This window comes from Aplysia californica, unplaced genomic scaffold (assembly GCF_000002075.1).
Source record: "Aplysia californica isolate F4 #8 unplaced genomic scaffold, AplCal3.0 scaffold00443, whole genome shotgun sequence".
Taxonomy (NCBI): Eukaryota; Metazoa; Mollusca; class Gastropoda; order Aplysiida; family Aplysiidae; genus Aplysia; species Aplysia californica.
Genome location: NW_004797713.1, coordinates 167,172 through 187,792, shown reverse-complemented (window position 1 = coordinate 187,792; position 20,621 = coordinate 167,172). Strand labels below are relative to the sequence as shown.

General features: G+C 40.4%; 2 protein-coding genes across 2 annotated transcripts in view; one reads left to right on the top strand and one right to left on the bottom strand.

The window, feature by feature from the left end:
- The window catches only part of LOC101861380 (deoxycytidylate deaminase), a 14,280-nt gene extending 11,489 nt beyond the window's left edge, over nt 1–2,791 (bottom strand). The window contains exon 1 of the mRNA XM_005104944.3: nt 2,642–2,791. Coding sequence (XP_005105001.1) covers nt 2,642–2,694 — 53 coding nt within the window. The 5' untranslated portion in view covers nt 2,695–2,791. The remainder of the gene's footprint in view (nt 1–2,641) is intronic.
- A 483-nt stretch (nt 2,792–3,274) lies between these two features.
- LOC101861146 (male-specific lethal 3 homolog) overlaps nt 3,275–20,621 on the top strand; it is a 34,445-nt gene continuing 17,098 nt past the window's right edge. Inside the window, exons 1-2 of the mRNA XM_005104943.3 lie at nt 3,275–3,481; nt 19,768–19,850. Of these exons, the coding sequence (XP_005105000.1) occupies nt 3,383–3,481; nt 19,768–19,850 (182 nt within the window). The 5' untranslated portion in view covers nt 3,275–3,382. The remainder of the gene's footprint in view (nt 3,482–19,767; nt 19,851–20,621) is intronic.

Genomic DNA, 20,621 nt, shown 5'->3' with positions numbered 1-20,621 from the left:
ACCCATATTTAGGACCTCGATTCTGGAAAAGATTTTCCTCCTACACCAAAAATGCCAAGTCCATCCTCTAAAACAGCCACGGAAGGCTGCAAAACCACTTATAATTGTAACATTCAAAATCATTTATAACCGTATGATAGATTTTTTAGAAATGTGTGCATATGACATTCCAATGTTACCATAGTAACACAAAAGAATTTTTAAAATTTTACTTCATGACTTAATTCTCCGCTCTTTTTATATTGATGCTACAACATTTGTAAGCTTAAGTTTCTTCTTCTTAACGAATTTCAAAATTTCTCCCGCATCATGCCTTAAACTGGCAGTGGACACTTCGTCTAAACGAAGCTTGAGTGCCGTGAACGTAGCGTCGTAGCCTCAACAGCGCCTGCAAACTGCATTCAGGGCGCCGTGAACATAGCCACTGCGTATAATAATATTATGAAGGCCACCTCTATTCTCACCCCGGGTGAGAATAGCGCAGGCTAGTCTTTTGGCTATTCTCACCTGGTGCGCGTTCACCGTTATAGCCTAGATCTAGGCCAACCAATTGAGCGTTCACCCTAAAATACAAAATTCTACACTGTGATAACAGAAAAATTGTAGAATTCTGTGCCGTGAACAAACGTTCCATTACTACTGTTAGCCTACTAAAAGTACAATTTTGTCTGTGGGCAGTGGAGAGAGAGAAAGAGAGAGAGAGAGGAGTAGCGCGAGAACTTCCGGGCAAAACAAAGTGGCGACCCGCGTAGTTCGGCTCGATTCGAAAAGTTAAATAGCCGTAGCATCTTTGTAGATGACCAAATTAATTTACTTTTGTGTTAAAATTTTAACATCATTTTTTAACTTTGTTTTGGTCAATTTGATCGTCCACACCGATAGACAGTATTCAGAAAGAGATAGAGAGAGAGAAGAGGGGAGGAGTAGATCTTGCGAGAACTTCCGGGCAAAACAAAATGGCGACCCCCGTAGTGCGGCTCGATTCGAAAAGTGAAATAGCCATTGCATCTTTGTAGTTGATAAAAGGCCACCTCTACTCTCACCCGGGGTGAGAATAGTGCAGGCGAGTCTTTTGGCTATTCTCACCCGCTGCGCGTTCATCGTTATAAATATAGCCTAGATCTAGGCCAACAAATTTTGCGTTCACCTTAAACCACAGAATTCTACACTGTGATAACAGAAAAATTGTAGAATTCTGTGCCGTGAACAAACGTTCCATTACAACAGTAGCCTACTAAAAGCGTACAATTTTGTCTGTGGGCAGTGGAGAGAGAGAGAGAAAAAGAGAGAGAGAGAGGAGTAGCGCGAGAACTTCCGGTCAAAGCAAAATGGCGACCCGCGTAGTTCGGCTCGATTCGAAAAGTTAAATAGCTGTAACATCTTTGTAGACAACCATATTAATTTACTTTTGTGTTTTAACATCATTTTTTAACTTTGTTTTGGTCAATTTGATCGTTCACACCGATAGTATTCAGATAGAGACAGAGAGAGAGAGAGAGAGAGAGAGAGAGAGAGGGGAAGAGTAGATCTTCCGAGAACTTCCGGGCAAAACAAAATGGCGACCCGCGTAGTTCGGCTCGATTCGAACAGTGAAATAGCCATAGCATCTTTGAAGACGATCAAATTAGCTTACTTTTGAGCAATAACGTAATTTTTTCTTGGCTTTTATCAATTTGATCATCCACACCGATAGACAGTATTCCAAAATGAGGAAAAGCAGGTCTTGTTTCGCACCGGGTGAGAATAGCCTACGCTGGCAAGTCTCACCCGGGGTGAGAGGTAGATCTAGATCGTTTTTCTATTCTCACCCCGGATGAGAATAGCCACTTCCTCGATAAAATTAGCTTACTTTTGTGCTATAACGTAATCTTTTCTTTGCCTTTATCCATTTGATCATCCACATCGATAGAAAGTATTCCAAAATTAGGAAAAACAGGTCTTGTTTCACACCGGGTGAGAATAGCCAATGGTGGCAAGTCTCACCCAGGGTGAGAGGTCGATCGTATTCCGGGTGAGAATAGCCACTTCCATTATGAAAGAATGAATTTTAGTCTCCCTCAGAGGGTTAAATCTAGATCTAGATCTATAGTAATAAATGAGGTACATGCCGTTAAACTTAGAAATGACGCATCTTTCTGATTGGCTGCTAATTTTAGTAATGTAATGTCATCACTTCCTGGGATACCCACATGGAACGACGTGTTTTCGGTAACATTTCGGATTTTCTAGCCTAGTCTAGATCTAGAATCTAGATCTAGATCTATTAGGCCTACCTGGACATGATGGAAGACCGCACGAAAATTGCCGTAAAGACGCAGGAGGACTAGTCTAGATCTAGATAATATCTAGTTCTAGATCTAGATCTAGATCCCCCCCCTCCTGCATTTTTAATCACTAATACTCAAAGTAACTCTACAAATTAGGCCTATAATTTATGGAACTGTTGGTCAGTCGGGAGGAGGAAAAGAGAAAAGAAAAACTGTCCGGGACCGGAATCGAACCGCTCCAAAAGTCATTGCTCGACATCAAACGCAGACGCGCTATCAAATCAGCTATCAGAACTTCCGAAAAATGGTTTGCATTATTTCTACTTTTAATCGCATGTTAAATACAGTGAGCTGTACGATTATATTCTTCATACCCATTAGAATTAGATGACAACCCGTTTGAGTATTCTTCTTTTGGTGATGGCATGATGACTGTATCCAGTTGGTTCTATAAAATTCTGACCCACCCACAGTCGGACGACACGACGCACGTTTGATCTCTGTCTCTGTGTTAAAACTGTGTTTGTCGTTTGTAAACAACCCGCGCGCCGCGCTTTATGACGAAGTTCCCTTCATTCGATCGTGGATTTTTGATGAAACGAAACATATACAAATGAGGAGGAACAAGATTCAAAACCTACTAAATCATTTTAGAAATTCTTTTAGACTCTTTGTTTTATTTTTTCAAAATTTATTTCTTGTGAATAGTCTTTTGCTTTTTATTTCTACTGAATTTTATTATTTGTGTGCTTTCTAAAAGTTTGCACTAGGAGTTTTTAATTTCTCAAATCGTGTCGGCTGGAAATAGGTTTAGTTTTGCATGGAAATATTACTTCAAAACAATAAACAATTTGTATCTTAACTTAAATTACTTGTAAAATAGCATTAAAAGTCTTGTTTTCTTTATATAATTGCTTATAGGAAACAATTTCAAACACTGGACGTAATGTATATTTTTACGACTTTATAATTCATATTTGCAAAATTGGGAGCATCTCAAGCTTCCGGTGCGCTCTCTGCGGTTTACTTTGTTTACATTCGAAATTAGCCGAATAAGAAGCGGTGTCCCCACTTTAGGTGGATTTTAGGCCGTCGTACAAGTTTTTCAACTTAGAATGGCTGGACGAAGTCTGCGTTTTGAATACGACATTGGGGAAATTGTATTATGCTTTGAGCCAGACCCTACAAAAGCAAGGGTTCTGTATGAAGCGAAGGTGAGAGCCAGACAATGAGAAAAATGCCCCTGACACTACTCAACTACTGATGAGCCCTGAAAGCGGCTCGAGCAGTGAGCCTGAGCCCTCTCTTCTATTTCTACCAAACATCCTCGACCATCTGTCAGTTATAATGTTATAATGCTTCCCCTACTAACACTGAACAGCGACTTAAACTTATTCATAGCAGTCACAAAGGAAGTGGCTATTCTCACCCGGGGTGAGAATAAAAAATACGATCTACCTCTCACCCCGGGTGAGACTTGCCAGCGTAGGCTATTCTCACCCAGTGTGAAACAAGACCTGTTTTTCCTAATTTTGGAATACTGTGTATCGGTGTGGATGATCATATTGATATAAGCCAAGAAAAAATTACGTTATAGCACGAACGTTACAAGCTAATTTGATCGTCTTCAAAGATGCTATGGCTATTTCACTTTTCGAATCGAGCCGAACTACGTGGGTCGCCATTTTGTTTTGCCTGGAAGTTCTCGCAAGATCTACTCCTTCCCCCCTCTCTCTCTCTCTGTCCCTTTCTGAAAACTGTCTATCAGTCTCAGTGTGGACGATCAAATTGACCAAAACAAAGTTTAAAAATGATGTTAAAAAACCAACAAAACTAAATTAATTTGGTTGTCTACAAAGATGCTACGGCTATTTAACTTTCTGAATCGAGCCGAACTACGCGGGTCGCCATTTTGTTTTGCCCGGAAGTTCTCGCGCTACTCCTCTCTCTCTTTCTCTCTCTCCACTGCCCACAGACAAAATTGCATGCTTTTAGTTTTAGGCTCTAAACTAACACAGTAGTAATAGAACGTTTGTTCACAGCACAGAATTCTATAATTCTGTTATCACAGTGTAGAATTCTGTGGTTCAGGGTGAACGCTTCACTGGTTGGCCTAGGCTATAACGTAGCAATGACAATGAAAAATTAAATTTTCATCCAAATTGCTTAAAAATGGGCTTAAATGAAAATAGAGTAAATTCTAAGAAGTATGGTTTTTAAATTTTAAAAATCTATTGATAAATAAAAAAGTTAAGATTTTTGTTTGCAAAATGTTGGAGGACCTTCATTTAGGAAAAAATTGCCAAAATGTGGGACATGTTTTGATGTATTTTGAGGAAAAACTGTTCATAAGTCAGTAATGAATTGGAGCATATATATATATGAATCTTAAAGACTGATATTTGCGTGAAATTTGTTGAATTGCGTGACATCGTTTTTACCACGACGCGATCACCCCTTCTAAAACTCAGTAAAGCGCTATCGGGAAAACCCGCGATGTAGTCATCGGTGACCTATTTGGTTATAGGCAGCCAATCACATGCGGCCTAGCGATCACACGCCTCTTGCATGCCGGCACCTCGCGTTTGGAATGCGTGATCTAGTTTCCAGATCTAGTGTTTTATCAATGGATGGGTGGTAATTTTAAGTTGGTACGGAAAATCTACTAAACGCTGAGATCTGAAATTTTACAGCAATAAAGAAGACATGTGGAGCGCTTGTGTGGTCGGCGATCAACCCGCAGCTCCGCTTAGTTTTTGAACCGCAAAGGAAATTCGCACAAATACGGCAATATCTCCGGTTCTAGTAATCGTTCGGGATTGTATGCTGGCATGTCGTTAGTTTAACCTTTCCTCTGGTTGGTTGCTGAGTTTCATTTATTTTCGACCAGGAGTTTTCCCATAACTATACTTAGAAGAGAGTCACTTCTGATTCCGAGCGGCCCAAAAATTACCCCTCCCGCGGAGGCCGATTTCCGGCCCAAGGAGCAGCGGGCGATTGGCATTGCTATATAACGGTGAACGCCCACCGGGTGAGAATAGCCAAAAGACTCGCCTGCGCTATTAATCCGGGTGAGAATAGAGGTGGCCAGTCACAAAACAGGGTAAATTCTTTCTAAGAAAAAGTTGTGTTGCTGTGTAGAGCCAAGCATACGGCAACTTTTGATTCCATAGACCAGCGCACAATTCATTTCGTAGATCTACGTCTAGTCTTGCTTATTTATTGTAATAATGATCAGTTGCTGGGGGGGGGGGGGAGACTGACGCGTATGTGACGTTCAACGCCTGGACCGATAGTGCCCCCCCCTCCCCGACACGCACACACAGCCACACGTGTGCAGGCCGCCCATCCGATCCCGACACCCGCTAACGAGCCATCTTTAATTGCTTCTGATGACCTCTTGACAAATAAACATTTATTAGAAGTGCTATAACTTTTCAGGCCGGCCTCAAATTCATTATAAGATAAAAACTTGGCCCCTGCAAAATTTAACGCCATTTTGCCCGAAGTGATCCCGGTCTCTACCCAGCCTGAGGCAAGTCACGAGTGAGGAAGGACAGGAAGCCGGAGTCGTGATGTCATGCTGGACAAGAATCAGAGTCCGAATAACATTTTTTCATATTCGGACTCGAGTCTGAATAGTCACTTCGTTTACTTATATCATAGCTGCCACTTTCCTGCCAAATAGTGGAAACTCCGCTTCATCTAGCTTTTCCCGCTACTTTCGTCCTTCCTCAGCTGGACCGCTCTTGGTCACAAATTGCGATACTTTTTTTTTTACACGCGGAAAACACCGAACCGGGAGAGAGACGAAAACACAGCCTGCGCATGTCCGCCCATAGCTTTCTACTTCCGTTCTTCTGTGCCAAGCGCTAGTTTCACATTGTTTAGCCTAATGTGGAGCAACACACTGTCGATCGGACATCGTGACGTTGGCGGGCTGAGTTGTCATTGAAAACAGCGGAAATTCGAGAGAAATTGATTTAGAAAAGCAAAAATAAAAGGAGCTGGAATGAAGAAGCAGCCGGTGTGCGACTTGAAAAGCTCATTAGAAAATTGAACACAAGCCGCTTGCTGCACTTTGCGTTTGGTGCGATTTAATAAAGAAATCGCGGCACTCCTGTACAATTGCGGTCCCGTTTGTTTACCTGGCCCCCCCCAGGAAATCGCGGTCTTGCGGCCTTGTCAAAGTCCGCAATAAACCCGCAATTTTTTGCAATTTTCGGCAAAATAACATCAACGCTTTCATTTTAACAGAATTTTAAATTCAAAATGATGCGAGTACAGAGCCGATAGGCCTACGTAAATCATTGTTTCGGCCCAGCTCTAGTCTAGTCTACTGGGCGTACTCTAAAAGCTATAACCGGAAATTCAGGCTGGAATACATTGTACATAATGTGCAACACAAACTGAGACATAGAGTCATAGAGATCTAATGTGTGTAAGTGTAAGCGTGCGCGTGTAATAAGAAAGTAGGTGTGTGAGTGGTGTGCATGTGTGTGCGCGTGTAAGGTGTACGTGTGTGTGTGTGCGCGCGCGCGCGTGTGAATATTGTTCGTACATGATGCATGTGTCTACATACACGGTAACCGGGCACCTAGTCTCAGTATCTACGTACATGGTAACCGTAATGCAAATAAATCAATATTTGTCCTGTGCTGTCACTTGTTGAAAAAAAAAAGAGAAAGTCATACATGTACAAGCGTCTTGTCGGGCTCGCCATCGAGACCGGTCAGTGAACCTGTGCTTTCGCATCACATTGTGAGTACCGGTTGGGGTCACCAAAGTTCATTCAAAGTCAAAATATGTGCGCTGCGAAGTATAGGGCTCCGGAATGGGTGGATTATTGATTTTTTAAAAAGGTACAGTCGGGAGAGGGCTGGGATTGAAGGCAACACCAGATTACAAAAACTGAACTTGGAGTTCTGAACTGCCCGGTTACCGAGTACGTGACACTGTGACTACGTGCCCGGTTGCCTGGGTACCGTGTACGAAGACACTCCCTTAATAAAAATTAATGTAGTAAAACGCCTTTAAGCTGCGTTCACGTGGGAGTGGTCGATATAGAAATGATCTACATTATTATTACTATTAAATGGGGGAAAAAATTGCTGTATTTTACGATTTGACTTAAGAGTTAAAACAATGCCAAACTGGTTTTTAAAAAAAAATATCTGAAATAGATCTAAATACAGATTACTGGTGTATCAAAGGTTTCAAGAGAAAAATAGAATAGGATCTGAATTAATTGGGACATAAGCTAATTTTGCATTTAGAGGTTGTTCGAATCTCCTATCAATTTTTGTTTTGTTTTTATACTAAACCTCATACTACACTTCTGGATCTTTGCATGAACCAAGCACCCGGTATGTACTAAATTTTGTCAAATTTTATGCCTTCATTTGAAAGCTATTACGAAAACCGAGGGTTCCATTATTTTGGGTCATGCGATATTATATTATATTTGGTCGATAACTTTATTGTTAACGTACTCGTGTGTTGTTACTAGTAAATGTTGTTACATGTAATAAAATTTGTATTGTGGGTCATGTTTTTTTTAAAGGCTATTATGCTTTTTTATGCTACCGGATCTCAAATTGTCATGTTTTTTAAACTAAAAATGTTAAGTCCGTATTAATGCGCCTGGGATGGGAAGGTTGCAATTTTTTGCAATTTTTAGGAAGTTTACCTTGCAATTTTTTGCAATTTTTTATATTTCAAAAATGCAATTTTCCACAGGGCCAGGTTTACATGACGGGTATTGTGGCTATGGAAATGAATCTAGATCATAGATTAGATCTAGCTCTAGATAGCCTAGATAATCTATCTCTAGATATAATCTGGATCTACACATATTTAGATATCTAGATTCTAGATCTAGATTAGATAGCCTTGGCTATAATTTTAATTCAGTTTAGATCTCGATAAGAAACACACTACAGGGGCACTAAGTGCAATGGGACCGCAATTGTTCAGGAGTACCGAAATCGCTCAGTACAGCGGCAAAGGTGTTGCCTCCTTAATCCAATACTGTTCTACATCGATGTACAAGTTTAAAGTGAAAGAAATCTTTTTATGAGACACCAGCTGGCAACAAACACTGGATTTTTAGTCACTTGTTTTTTTTTCTTGTTTTTTCTCTTTCAAATACAATTAATTCAGCTGCCTATGGTTAACAAATATGACAGTTTTCCCTTCCAAAACCATAGGCTAGATTTTCCAGTTTATAGCCTCTGGATCTCACTGGTTTTACTCCGGCCTTCGGAAATTCCTGAGTGGCAGCTTTGTTATGCACCCACACATAGATACATATTGATTTGAGGGCTAAACTGTCATAATTTTTGCTGTAGAACACAGGTATGGCCACTAAAATCCTTGCAAATCAATATCAATCCTAATTGCCAAAACATCAAATCATTGTGAAATGCAGGGGGGCATGCCCCCCTGAAACCCCCCATTCTATTGTTAAATTTAAGGAAGAGGCTAGCTGTACATACTTAAGACTCTAATGCTAGCTGGCTAGCCACCTCCGTAAATTTAAACTATTTTCAAACATCAATAACTCAATAACTATTGATTTGCGGCAAAAATGATGACCATATTCGTGTTTAGCATGCAAAATACTACTCGAAAAGAAGTACAGTCTATTCCGGCTTAAAGCACGGTCATATGGAGAAAGCTCAAGCGTGCTTAATGCCGAAGCGTGCTTGAGTGCGAAGTAGACATAATCCAGAGATTTTCATGAAGAAAATTTCCCGTGCTATTTTCCTTTGTTTGTAAGTAGGCCTATGTGGCCCCCCAGGAAATCGCGGTCTTGCGGCCGCACTGTCCGCGTTTTTCGTCGAGTTTCACAATAAACCCACAATTTTTGCAATTTTCGCAATTTCTTGCAATTTTAGGCAAAAATACATCAACGCTTTAATTTTAACAGAATTTTTAGTACGAAATGGTGAGAGTAAAGAACCGATAGACCTACGTAAATCATGGTTTCGGCCCAGCTCAAGCCTACTGGGCGTACTCTAAAAGCTATAACCGGAACTTCAGGCCGGAATACTGAGACCAAAGATACTACACCTATAGATCTAATGTGTGTAAGCGTGCGCGTGTGCTAAAAAGTAGGTGTATGCGTGTGTGTGGTGTGCATGTGTGTGCGCGTGTGTGTGTGCGCGCATGTGTGAATATTGTTCATAATCGTACATGATGCATGTGTCTACATACACGGTGGTAATTGGGCACCTAGTCTCAGTATCTACGTACACAGGAACCGGAATGAAAATAAATCAATATTTGTCCTGTGCTGTCACTTGTTGTAAAAAAAAAAGAAAGTCATACATGTACAAGCGTCTTGTCGGGCCCACCATCGTGACGGGTCAGGGAACCTATGCTTTCGCATCACATTGTGAGTACCGGTTGGGGTCACCAAAGTTCATTCAAAGTTTGTGCGCTGCGAAGTATAGGGCTCCGGAATTGGAGGATTATTGATTTTTTTTTTTAAAGGTACAGTCGGGAGAGGGCTAGGGTTGAAGGCAACACCGGATGACAAAAACTGAACTTGGAGTTCTGAATTGCCTGGTTACCGTGTACGTGACACCGGTTGCTGGTTACTGTGTACGTAGACACTGAGGCTAGGTACCCGGTTACTGTGTACGTAGACGCTTCGTTATGTAAAATGCCTTAAGCTGCGTTTACACGGGAATGGGCACTATAGAAATGATCTACATTATTATTACTATTGTTTATATATGGAAAAAAAATGTTCTGTATTTTACAATTTGACTTAGTGTTAAAACAATACCATACTGGTTTTAAAAAAGAAAATATCTGAAATAGATCTAAACACAGATTACCGGTGTATCGAAGGTTTCAAGAGAAAAATAGAACAGGATTTGAATTGATTGGAGCATGAGCTAATTTTGCATTTAGTAGGTTGTTTCGAAAATCTCCCCCCAAATTTTTTTTTTATAGACTTAACCTCATACTGCACTTTTACTTTTAGATCTTTGCAAGAACCAAGTACCCGGTATGTACTAAATTTGGTAAAATTCTATGCCTTCATTTAAAAGTTATTACGATAACCGAGGGTCCCGTTATTTTGTGTCACGCGGTATTATATTATTGGTCGGTAACTTTATTGCTAACGCACTCGAGTGTTGTTACTAGTAAATCGTGGTAATAAAAGTTGTATTATGGGTCATGATTTTTTTAAAGGCCGTTCTGCTTTTATGCTACCGGTACTCAAATTGTCATGTTTTTTAAACTAAAAATGTTAACCCGTATTAATGCACCAGGGATGGGAAAAAAGGTTGCAATTTTTTGCAATTTTTAGGCTGTTTACCTTGCAATTTTTTGCAATTTTTCTGTTTCAAAAATGCAGTTTTCCGCGGGGCCAGGCCTATAGCGGTCCCGCAAAAGTGTGCACTCTTATTTTTACCCACCATTTTAGTTTTTGTTTGCTTGTTTGTTTTTGTTTTATGGTCGAATGGGAAATGAAAACTTAATTTAGACATCCTGTCACGATACAGCACACTAGGCCTACACATTGCCTGTGCATACTACTGCCGGCTGTGCCACATTCATACCGCCGCCTTCATCCCACCTCACGCGTGATACACAATCAGGGTTAACGGATAGCGAGGTCAAAGGGGAAATCGCAGCCAGCCTCCCTTTCTCGTCTGGCCGACTCTCTTTGTGCTTTTTTCGTCTGTGTGTAGCTTTGCCAAAGGCTAGAATCTAGGTCCTATGTTCACGTGCGCGGCTGTGTGCATCTCTTTGCCTTCCTCTCTGCGCGTGTGAGTGTGTGTCTCCATCACTTGCTTTCTCTGTGTTTCTTTTAGCACACTCACTGCTGTGGTGTAGACTGTTTTCGAACTTCGATGGGTCATCATGAAAGTATTGACTGTTTTGTAAATGAAGCGTGCTTGAAGTCGAAGTTACCGTGCTTAAAGGCGTGTAATTTATATATAGCATAAATTTGGTAAGAGTCGTTTAGCATGCTTGAGTCCGAAGCGTGCTTTATGCCAACGTGCTTAAACCCGGCACGGACTGTATATAAAACGTGAACATGAGACGGGTGCATAAATTTAAAAAAACCCTTGAAATAGATTCAGTCCCATAGTCTCTGACCAATCTTGTTTCTGACCTGCTGCTTGCTAGAACTAGAGATCTACAAATCTAGAGTAGTCATGTGTTAGTTTTGCTAACCCACAACTTGACCCTGATAGTGATATGGTTGTTTCAAGTACTAGGAGGTGAGAGAAAGAGAAAAGGAAAAATCTGTAATGTACTATGGGAAGAAGTGACGGAAAATGAGAATTTGTCAACTCCTCACTAATAATAGTGACAGCTAAAAAGTTTGTAATGAAAAGTTTAGTTCGTAGATTAATATGTATTATATCGAAGTGACCATTTGGACTCGAGTCTGATTAAACAAAAAATATTTTTGGACTCTGAATCTAGTCCAGCATGACGTCACTTACGACCCTTTGCCTTGTTCCCAAATTTCCAGCGTTTGAAAATTTTTTCTATTAGGCCTATAACGATAACAATCGAGACATGAGCTTTAAAATATCCAGTTACTAGATCTAGATCTAGATCTATCTATCTAAACTGGCCCTCCCTGCACCTTTAGTATGAACAGAACAACCAAGTTGAGTTGACCTTGCCCTGGGCAGAGTTATATATATGTCGACCAATGAGATTGCACATAGCGATCACGCATTCTCGGAGTGGGGAAAGAGGTGTTGGGAAGAGGCCATGGCTGTCGATTTTGTGCGATGTGATTAAAAAAAAAAAATTACAGAAAAACTATAACACACAACAAAACAAAAATAAACATGTCGTCGGTCGCCTGATGAAATCGTGAATTCCACACGAAGCAAATTTTACAGGAGAGGGAAAAAACTGATTTTCTCCGTCATTTGGCGTCCAAGATGTAAACTAAATGGATGAAACTAATCAATTACCTTTTAGAAATAATACTGTTGTACATTTTTTACCGTAGATGGTCATTTTTTCGAAAAAGTGTGGAATTCACGATTTTCATATTCGAATCTCGCCTGATGCAGTCGTGAATTCACGATTTCATCAGTAGGTTTTGGGGAACGCTGTGTTGTATTCACGGTTATCAAGAAGTGTGTTTTCTCTTATTTGAGGCCCTGGTATGTTTAAAAATGGGATTTGGGAGTGCTTATTTAGGCCACATATGGCCTAAATAAGGTAAGGGAGGGGGGTTTAGCTTATTTAGGCCACAGTGGACTGTGGCCTAAATAAGGTAAGGGAGGGGGTTTAGCTTATTTAGGCCACACATGTTCAAACTACTCTTTTCAGGCAACTGAGTTCATTCCACTTTCATAATGGTGCACCTTTCTCATTTAGTATGGTTTTGCCTCAGTGTACAACTTATAAATCATAACCATAATGAATATTGTAAAGAACAAAGCACAAAACGCAAAATTTTGCTCAATTCCAATGGTTTGAATGAGGGCCGGATTTTTCCTTCATGGAGGGGCAAAAGCTAGGCTACCATTTTGGCACACTTTGGTCAAGTGAAAAGGTCAAATCCTCCGAATGGACTTTCGGGTTAAATTTGGGGTATAAAAAGTGTGTATACTACGTGGCTGAGTCAAAGTTACACTATCTTTGCCTGAGTGACACTCTCTCGTACTGTCTCGTAGTAGTACATGTAGGCTAGTAGGCCTAGTAGTAGTAGTAGCAAAGATCGTGTAGAGAATATTTGGTAGTAGATTCTATCTAGTAGGCAGTTTAGTGAACGTGCTCGCGGCAGGGCGAATCGGCCTCGATAAGCCCCGTAGACTTTTGCGATCGGCCACGAAGCCTCGTGTTTTGATGGGTCTAGATCTAGATCTAGATCTAAACAACTCAGTGCTATTCGCACTGCCACATCCGACAGGCCTAGATCTACATCTTTTTAAAAGGAAAAGAAAGATCATCAAAATGGTTGAATTCGCATGAAAATCGATTAGGTAGAACTAGAACTATTAAAACTTGCTTCTGAAAACAAGGCAATTTTTATACGAAGGCCATTTTTATAACTCGATGAAATAAAAACTACTGACTGTGTACTGTGTTATTCTGTATAAAAATAAATTATGAAACTTCAGGACGTAGATCTATTATTATTTACCAGCATCTTTTGATGCCTGAGCTGTAGAGGTTGAAGTTTTCACAACACTAATAGATCTAGTAATAGGGTTAGGTAATACGGCTTTCCGTAAAAAATGCATAGATCTACAAAAGCCGACCACCGAATCGACCGGGCGCCTCGGTCTCCCCTGCACTCTGATTCAATATTATATTTAAACAAAAATGCTAATCAATGAAAATTGCAAATTGATAATAATAGTATAGTCCTGTAGAGGATAGGTGGACTCCGGGGTCTGCATAGCGAAATACTAGGTTTTAGGATGTGGACCCCGGAGTCACCGTAGTGAAATAAGGTTTGGTTTAAGTAAGGATTGGTACTAGGTTTTAGGACAGGTGGACCCTGGGGTCACCGCAGTGAAATAAGTAGGTTTCTTTAAAGATTGGTGGAACCCGGAGTCACCAAGGCCATAGAGGATTAAGAAGGTTTAATTAAGGATTGGTGGACCCCGGGACACCTTGATTAAACCTACTTATTTTACTACGGTGACCGCAGGATCCACCTATTCTAAAACCTAACTAGTGTTTCGTTAGGTAGACCCTGGGGTTCACCTTAAACCTACCTATTTCACTACGTTGACTCCAGGGTCCACCAATCCTTAAAATTAAACCTAGATCTATCTACATGTACTTATTTCACTACATTGACCCCAGGGTCCACCAATCCTTAATTAAACCTAGATCTACTGATTTCACTACATTGACCCCGTGGTCCACCAATCCTTAATTAAACCTAGATCTACTGATTTCACTACATTGACCCCGTGGTCCTCCAATCCTTAATTAAACCTATCTACTTATAATTTCACTACTTTGACCACGGGCTCCGCCAGTCCTATTATAAAATAAACTTAGATCTACTTATTTCATTATGTTGACCCCGGGGTCCACCGATCCTTAGTTAAACCTAGCCATCTACTTATTTCACTACGCTGTCCTCCACTCCGGGGTTCACATCCTAAAACCTAACATTTTGTTAGGTAGACCCCGGGGTCCACCTATCCTTTTGGCTATCCCGTAGTCCGCCTATCCACTTTCTTGATAATAACTGAAAACAATACATGCCAGTTGTCATTTATAGTGAAGACAAATGAGGGGAAAAAATATAATTAGGTAGACTTTAATTTGTCCAAAAAATTGCAGTGCAAGTGAAGATCATAAAATAATTTTGTTATTTTCTGGTCACCTTTCCAAGGACCTTAAATTGATTCTACATCACATGTCATGTACGATACGGCTGTGAAAGAAAATGGATGTGAACAGTTTTAAAGAGATAATAATGTAACTTGTAAAGAAAACAATGCTTTACATTGGTTTGGTTATTTTGACTACATATGTGGCCTAAATAAGGTAAGGGAGGGGGGTTTAGCTTATTTAGGCCACAGATGTGGCCTAAATAAGGTAAGGGAGGGGGGTTTAGCTTATTCAGTCCACAGGTGTGGCCTAAATAAGGTAAGGGAGGGGGGTTTAGCTTATTCAGGCCACAGGTGTGGCCTAAATAAGGAAAAGGAGGGGGGTTTAGCTTATTTAGGCCACCTGTGGCCCAAATAAGGTAAGGGAGGGGGGTTTAGCTTATTTAGGCCATATGTGGCCTAAATAAGGTCACCCTTTAAAAATATATGAAAGCACGAAATACTGTCATAAGAAAGATTTTAAAAGACCAATTTAAAACTGAGAATGAAATTACAGACTGAGTGAAACAGAAAGCTATTCATTATTTTACCACTATAAACATCTCTCACTCTTACATGAATGTGATTTTGTATGTAATTTATGAAATCATACTCCTTCATTTGCTTGCTTTCTCTCTTTCTATCCTTCTTTCTCAAATTGTTTGTAAGTGTATGTCCTTTGGGGAGGGGTGGTGGATGGGTTGAGAACTTGATTTGTATCAAAATATTATATACTCCGTGAATGACTGAATGATCATAATTCATTATCTTACTCTTTTTGTGTCTCAGATTCTGAAAATTACTCTTTGCCATTTATAAGTAGAATGATACAATGGTGGGGAACTGTTTGTTAAGTTTTCATTTTCTCTTTAGAAGACTCTCCCACTCTTCGTTAGAGTTCAGTTTGCAAACAATTTCTCCTTATGTATATCAGAGGCTTCATACTGCATTAACAGTTTGGTCTTCTTTTTGTCTACCCGACCTGACAGTTTTGTGAACAGCAATTTTGGCAAAATCATGGAGGAAAATGTGATCCTCAAATTCCACTTTATAGGGTCTTCGTTGATATAATGATAAAAATTGCAGTTCTGAAAATGTCTTTTATTTAAAGCTGGCTCTCAATGACGCTGTGCATACTACTATCAACTTGCATAATATGAGTGTGGCCTCTAATAAGATTTTGTATTCAATTTCGGTGTTTGCTCTAGTGGAAAAGGCACTCACGGCATTAGAAATGGATGCAATTTTGTGCTGATACACACAAACACACACACACCCGTAGCTGTATAATAATATATTGTTATAACCTTGTATGCATTTGTGCACGTTGAAAAAAAGTCCATCAAACAACTTGTGAATTCATTTGCAATCAAACCACCTTGTGCCTTTTGTCATAAGTAATAGAAGGCACCATACGAGGTCGCATTGAAGATTATGTGCATGTTTCTGTAACAAGAGCTGGATGAATTAATAGACAATGACAAAGTACACCCTGAAGATTCAGGCAAATCATCACAAGGTCTTCTTGTCTAAGAGCAAATGTTTTATCCATTGCGTGCCCTTTCTTTGACATGTTCTTTTCTGACATGTGAGATTCCCACTTAGTCTGGCTGACGCTGTCAAGACTCAAAACTCATGCACAATTCATATTGATCTTTTTTTGACTCATAGATCGACGTGTTCTTTTCATCTATCACATATTTGAGAAGCCTGACATGCAAGGCAGATTGTCCCTGACCTGTGCAGGCGGTTTCAATCTCCCACTGATTACAGAATCGGGGATCAAGATACAGTTTTCCAGAGCTTTGCTGGCAATAGTGAGTGGGAACCTTCAGATGCATGTCCTCAGATGTGAGCAGAAACTCCTTGGCTTGCACGTCCCTTGTGGATTGTTTGGTGGTGCAGCTGGGTTAGGCTCTTCTAAAGTACTCGTCACAAAGTTCTGGAGGATCCAGGCTGTCATCAACAAGTGCCTGAGGAAGTTGGACAGACAGAGTCACCAATGAGGAAGTACTGAGCTGAACATTTTCAAACTGAAGAAAGCAGTGGAGATGGATTGGACTGAGCATACCATCTGGAAAGAGGGCAGCTACATAACGAACAAAGTTTTAACTTGGAGTCCACAGGTTAAAACGATCAAGGGAAGGCCATGTGGAACCCGTAGAAAAGTCGCAGAGAATGATGAACAGAAAAGTGGAAAGACATTTGAAAAATATGAAGAAGTTAGCCCATGGTAGTGAATTGAGGAAGGTGTTTGTCCGTACGGGGTGAGCCAGGTGATGATGAAACTGGCATGGGCTCTTTTAGAGCAATTTACAATGGGAGAGCCAGGTCATAGATATCAACATCCTGCAAACTATGATCTTCTGGTCATTCTGTTTCAGATAATAAACCCAAGTGTGCATCTTTCAGCTTGGTGTATCGCATTTGCTTAAATTGTACTCATTTGTGTTGAGAATACCATTTACATAGGACTTTCTGTCTCCCCGTGTCAAAGTCCAAACAAAGACAAAGATAGTTTTTGGCTTTGTCTTTTAATAGTGAGTAGTCCATTGATTTGATTGAGCAATCATATCTGGGTTTCAGTTCATTAGTTTTTATTAATCGTCCTATGTCTTGATTTGTATTGCTTATTGCGCCCCCCCCCTCTCTTTCTCTCTCTTTCTCTTTCTCTCTCTCTCTCTCTCTCTCTCTCTCTCTCACTCTCTCTCTCTTTCTCTTTCTCTCTTACTCTCTCGGAGGTTAAAAAAGCACCTTTGATCTGTTCCAACACATCGTGTACTTTGAATGACACTTTTTTTCCATAGAAGTCTGGTTCTTCTACTATTTTCGTGCTGTATTTTCTGTAGCTTTCTTTGATGTCCAAAGTGGTTCACATTGCTCCGCTTCTCAAAATTCCTTTACTCGTTAGGGAACTCTGTTGTCAAATCAAAAAGCTTTCAATGTCATACACGTTTGGGTTGTGATACAACACGGAAATATACACGTATTTTATACTTGACTACGTCAATTTTTTATTTTTTAATTTTATTATATATATATTTTAAAAAAAATTTTTTTGGGGAAACAAGCAAGATAAAAAATGTATAGCCCCTACTAGAAGGACACACATTCCAATTTGACAGTCGTTGTGAAACAATACCAGTCCTGCATCTACGAGATACACATTTTAATTATGTGACAGAGAGATTTTCTCGCAAAACACATGCAATCGACATCATAAATGATTATCTTTTGCCTGGAAACTGTGAATACTGACCGACCATTATGTTTGCTCAACGCAGTTGCCCATATTTCAATGGTCTAAAGAGGCGTTCACGGCGCGAACGGTCAGCCCCGCAAGTCATAAACTGACTGATGAGATCGTGAATTCCACACAGGTGTGGGATTCACGGTTTCATCAAGCAACTTTTGGGGCACGGTGTTTATTCACGATTTTTTTTATTACGTCAGATTACACGTTTGAGTTGAGATAATTGAAAAATAGTTTTACAGGGACATGTATCTTACCGAGCACTATCAAAATATGCAAAGAAACGATTTTAGAAAATTTGTGGAATTCACGGTTTTATCAGGCGACCAACCAGTGGCGTGGCTCTCCAAGCGCAAATGGCGCCATGGCGCCACCCTTTGAAATGGAGAAAAGATTTTCAAAAAAGGGTGTACGATGTTCCAAAATTAACAAAATATCACAATATTTTTTTCAAACCAACCTCTTGTTCCTAAGTACTCCAGTCTTTAGTTAAGGTGTCTATTATTAGGCTAGTGGGAGGAGGGCGGGTAAGCCTCCCGTTGCCGGTCGCAAGTGTCTCCCCCCGTTTTTCGTTCCATTCGTCTGACGTCAGGGAGGGCGCCGAACCCAGATCGGCCCAACCTGAACCAGTGTCTCTGCCTGAACCCATCTGGGTGTTCATTGTTTATGTGTGACGTCTGGTAAAAATAATTCAAAATGACCTATAAACTATTTGATTCAATCAGTTGAAAACAGGGTTTTCTTTCCAAGAATAGCAAAAAAGTTTCTTTAATACCCCATCCAGACGTTTGACAGAAGACAAAAAAGATATCACCAAGAACATAACTCAGCTAAAAATACTGCAACAGGTACTCCCATCACATTAAGAGATTGTACTGTTGGGCCAAAGGGCCAAGATGGATTTGGCGCCTGTATGGTTGGGAGGGGATGGTGTGGTAGTTAGCCTGGACATGGCCACATGGCATGGTTGCGAACTATCTAAAAATAGGTTTTATTGTCTGCTTTCTAGAAACCAGAACTGCAAGGAATCAGGGAATGGGGTCATTATGTGAAGACGCCCCGAGGGCAATAGTGCGTGCGAGTTCTTGACTGTGAATGTGTGCTTTTCTGTTGATCAGTTGGAAGTTATTGTTTTGTGTGTGATTACGATGTGATGTGATTATGCGCATCTTGAGCGCTGAACTCTCTCTCGATCTATATAAAAATTGTACCAGCACTTATCTATTCTTCTCGCATGGAAGTAGGTGTCCCTATATCAGTATTAAAATTAAATGAACAGGCGTATATAGTAGGTCTGCAGTTTATAGGCCTGTAATAAGTAGGCAATACTATTCGTTGTGATAAATTTGTTCTTGGCGCCCCTTCTCTGGAAGTCACGCCACGCCCCTGCGACCGACGATGTGGAAAGTCAAATGGTGGTGGAAGTAATGCTGATCCTGTAATGGTGGTGGAAAGACCCTGAGTTGTCGGCTATCGTGTACGTAGACACTGCCATTGGGCAATGAGAGTGCAGTCTTTTGATTTTGACTCAATTACACAGTCCTAGTAGGTAATTCTAGCTCTAATTCTGGCTTTACGTAAAATTCCCCGACAACAGTTACATTATGGAGCCTCCTTACACTCACCTAACTCACTTAGAAGCCGAGTCCGAATGAATTTAAAAAAATTTTTTGGGACCCAGTCCGAATAGATAAAACCCATTTTCGGACTCGAGTCGAATAGATAGAAAATCTAATCGGACTCGTCCGAATAGAGCTGGCCACATTATATATATATAGTAGACCTATTATATCTAAGAAAATATCTTTTTGTGTTGAAGAGTCAGTGTGGACTAATGGAATTTCCGTTTTTCTCCATGTGGCATCATATCTGACCCCCCTTTGAATGCCATAAAAACGAAATATTTTCCTTTCAGGTTGTTGAGCAGCGGACTGTGAAAGACTCAGCTGGCAAGAAAAGACCAGCTTATGTTGTTCACTTTCAAGGATGGAACAGCAGGTAATTCCTTTCAACCGTCTGGAATTTTTATATTTTTTAATGCATAAATTACCTCCCCGTTTTGAACTGCTTGATATAGTATGGTATGCAACATCCCGAGCAGCCATGGGTTACAGTAATGTCTTACAGGAACATTGGATTACAATGGCAACGTACATAAATACATAATTAAACACACAAATATACTTATACGGAATACGCAATATCACACCAATGGAGAATAACTTAATAAACATGCCAAATTTGGTCACCACTGTGCAGCACCCTGTTTTTTTTTTTAGCTGGGGTTGTTGTGTCTTGCTCAAAGACACTCCCCAGTGACCACCCATCTAAATCCTGTCTCACCGACATTTGCTTGACATCATTTTTGAGTCTGCACCCAGAGTGTCCACTACTCACTATGCCACTGAGATTCTTAGCTCATTCCTTATCATAGCAATTGAACCTGCTCAAACAGCCACCTGTGGAGACAATCACCTCAGTACAAATTACTACTTCCCACTCCTCTGAAACGATTAAAAAAGTTATTATCATTGGTGGACACCTTAACTCATTCGGGACGCAGGTTTTGGACCAGATTTGCTCCCAGAGATGCACGATTTTGGGTCGACTTTGAAAGCCTGCCATTTTTTTCCCTTTTGATATTTTTAAAGTTTGTTTTCTCTATGTACACATTCAACATTTGGACTTTGCCTTAGATCTAACTCAACTTGCCTGGATATATTCCTAAACTTGCCTGGATATATTCCTAAACTTGCCAGGACCCCTACA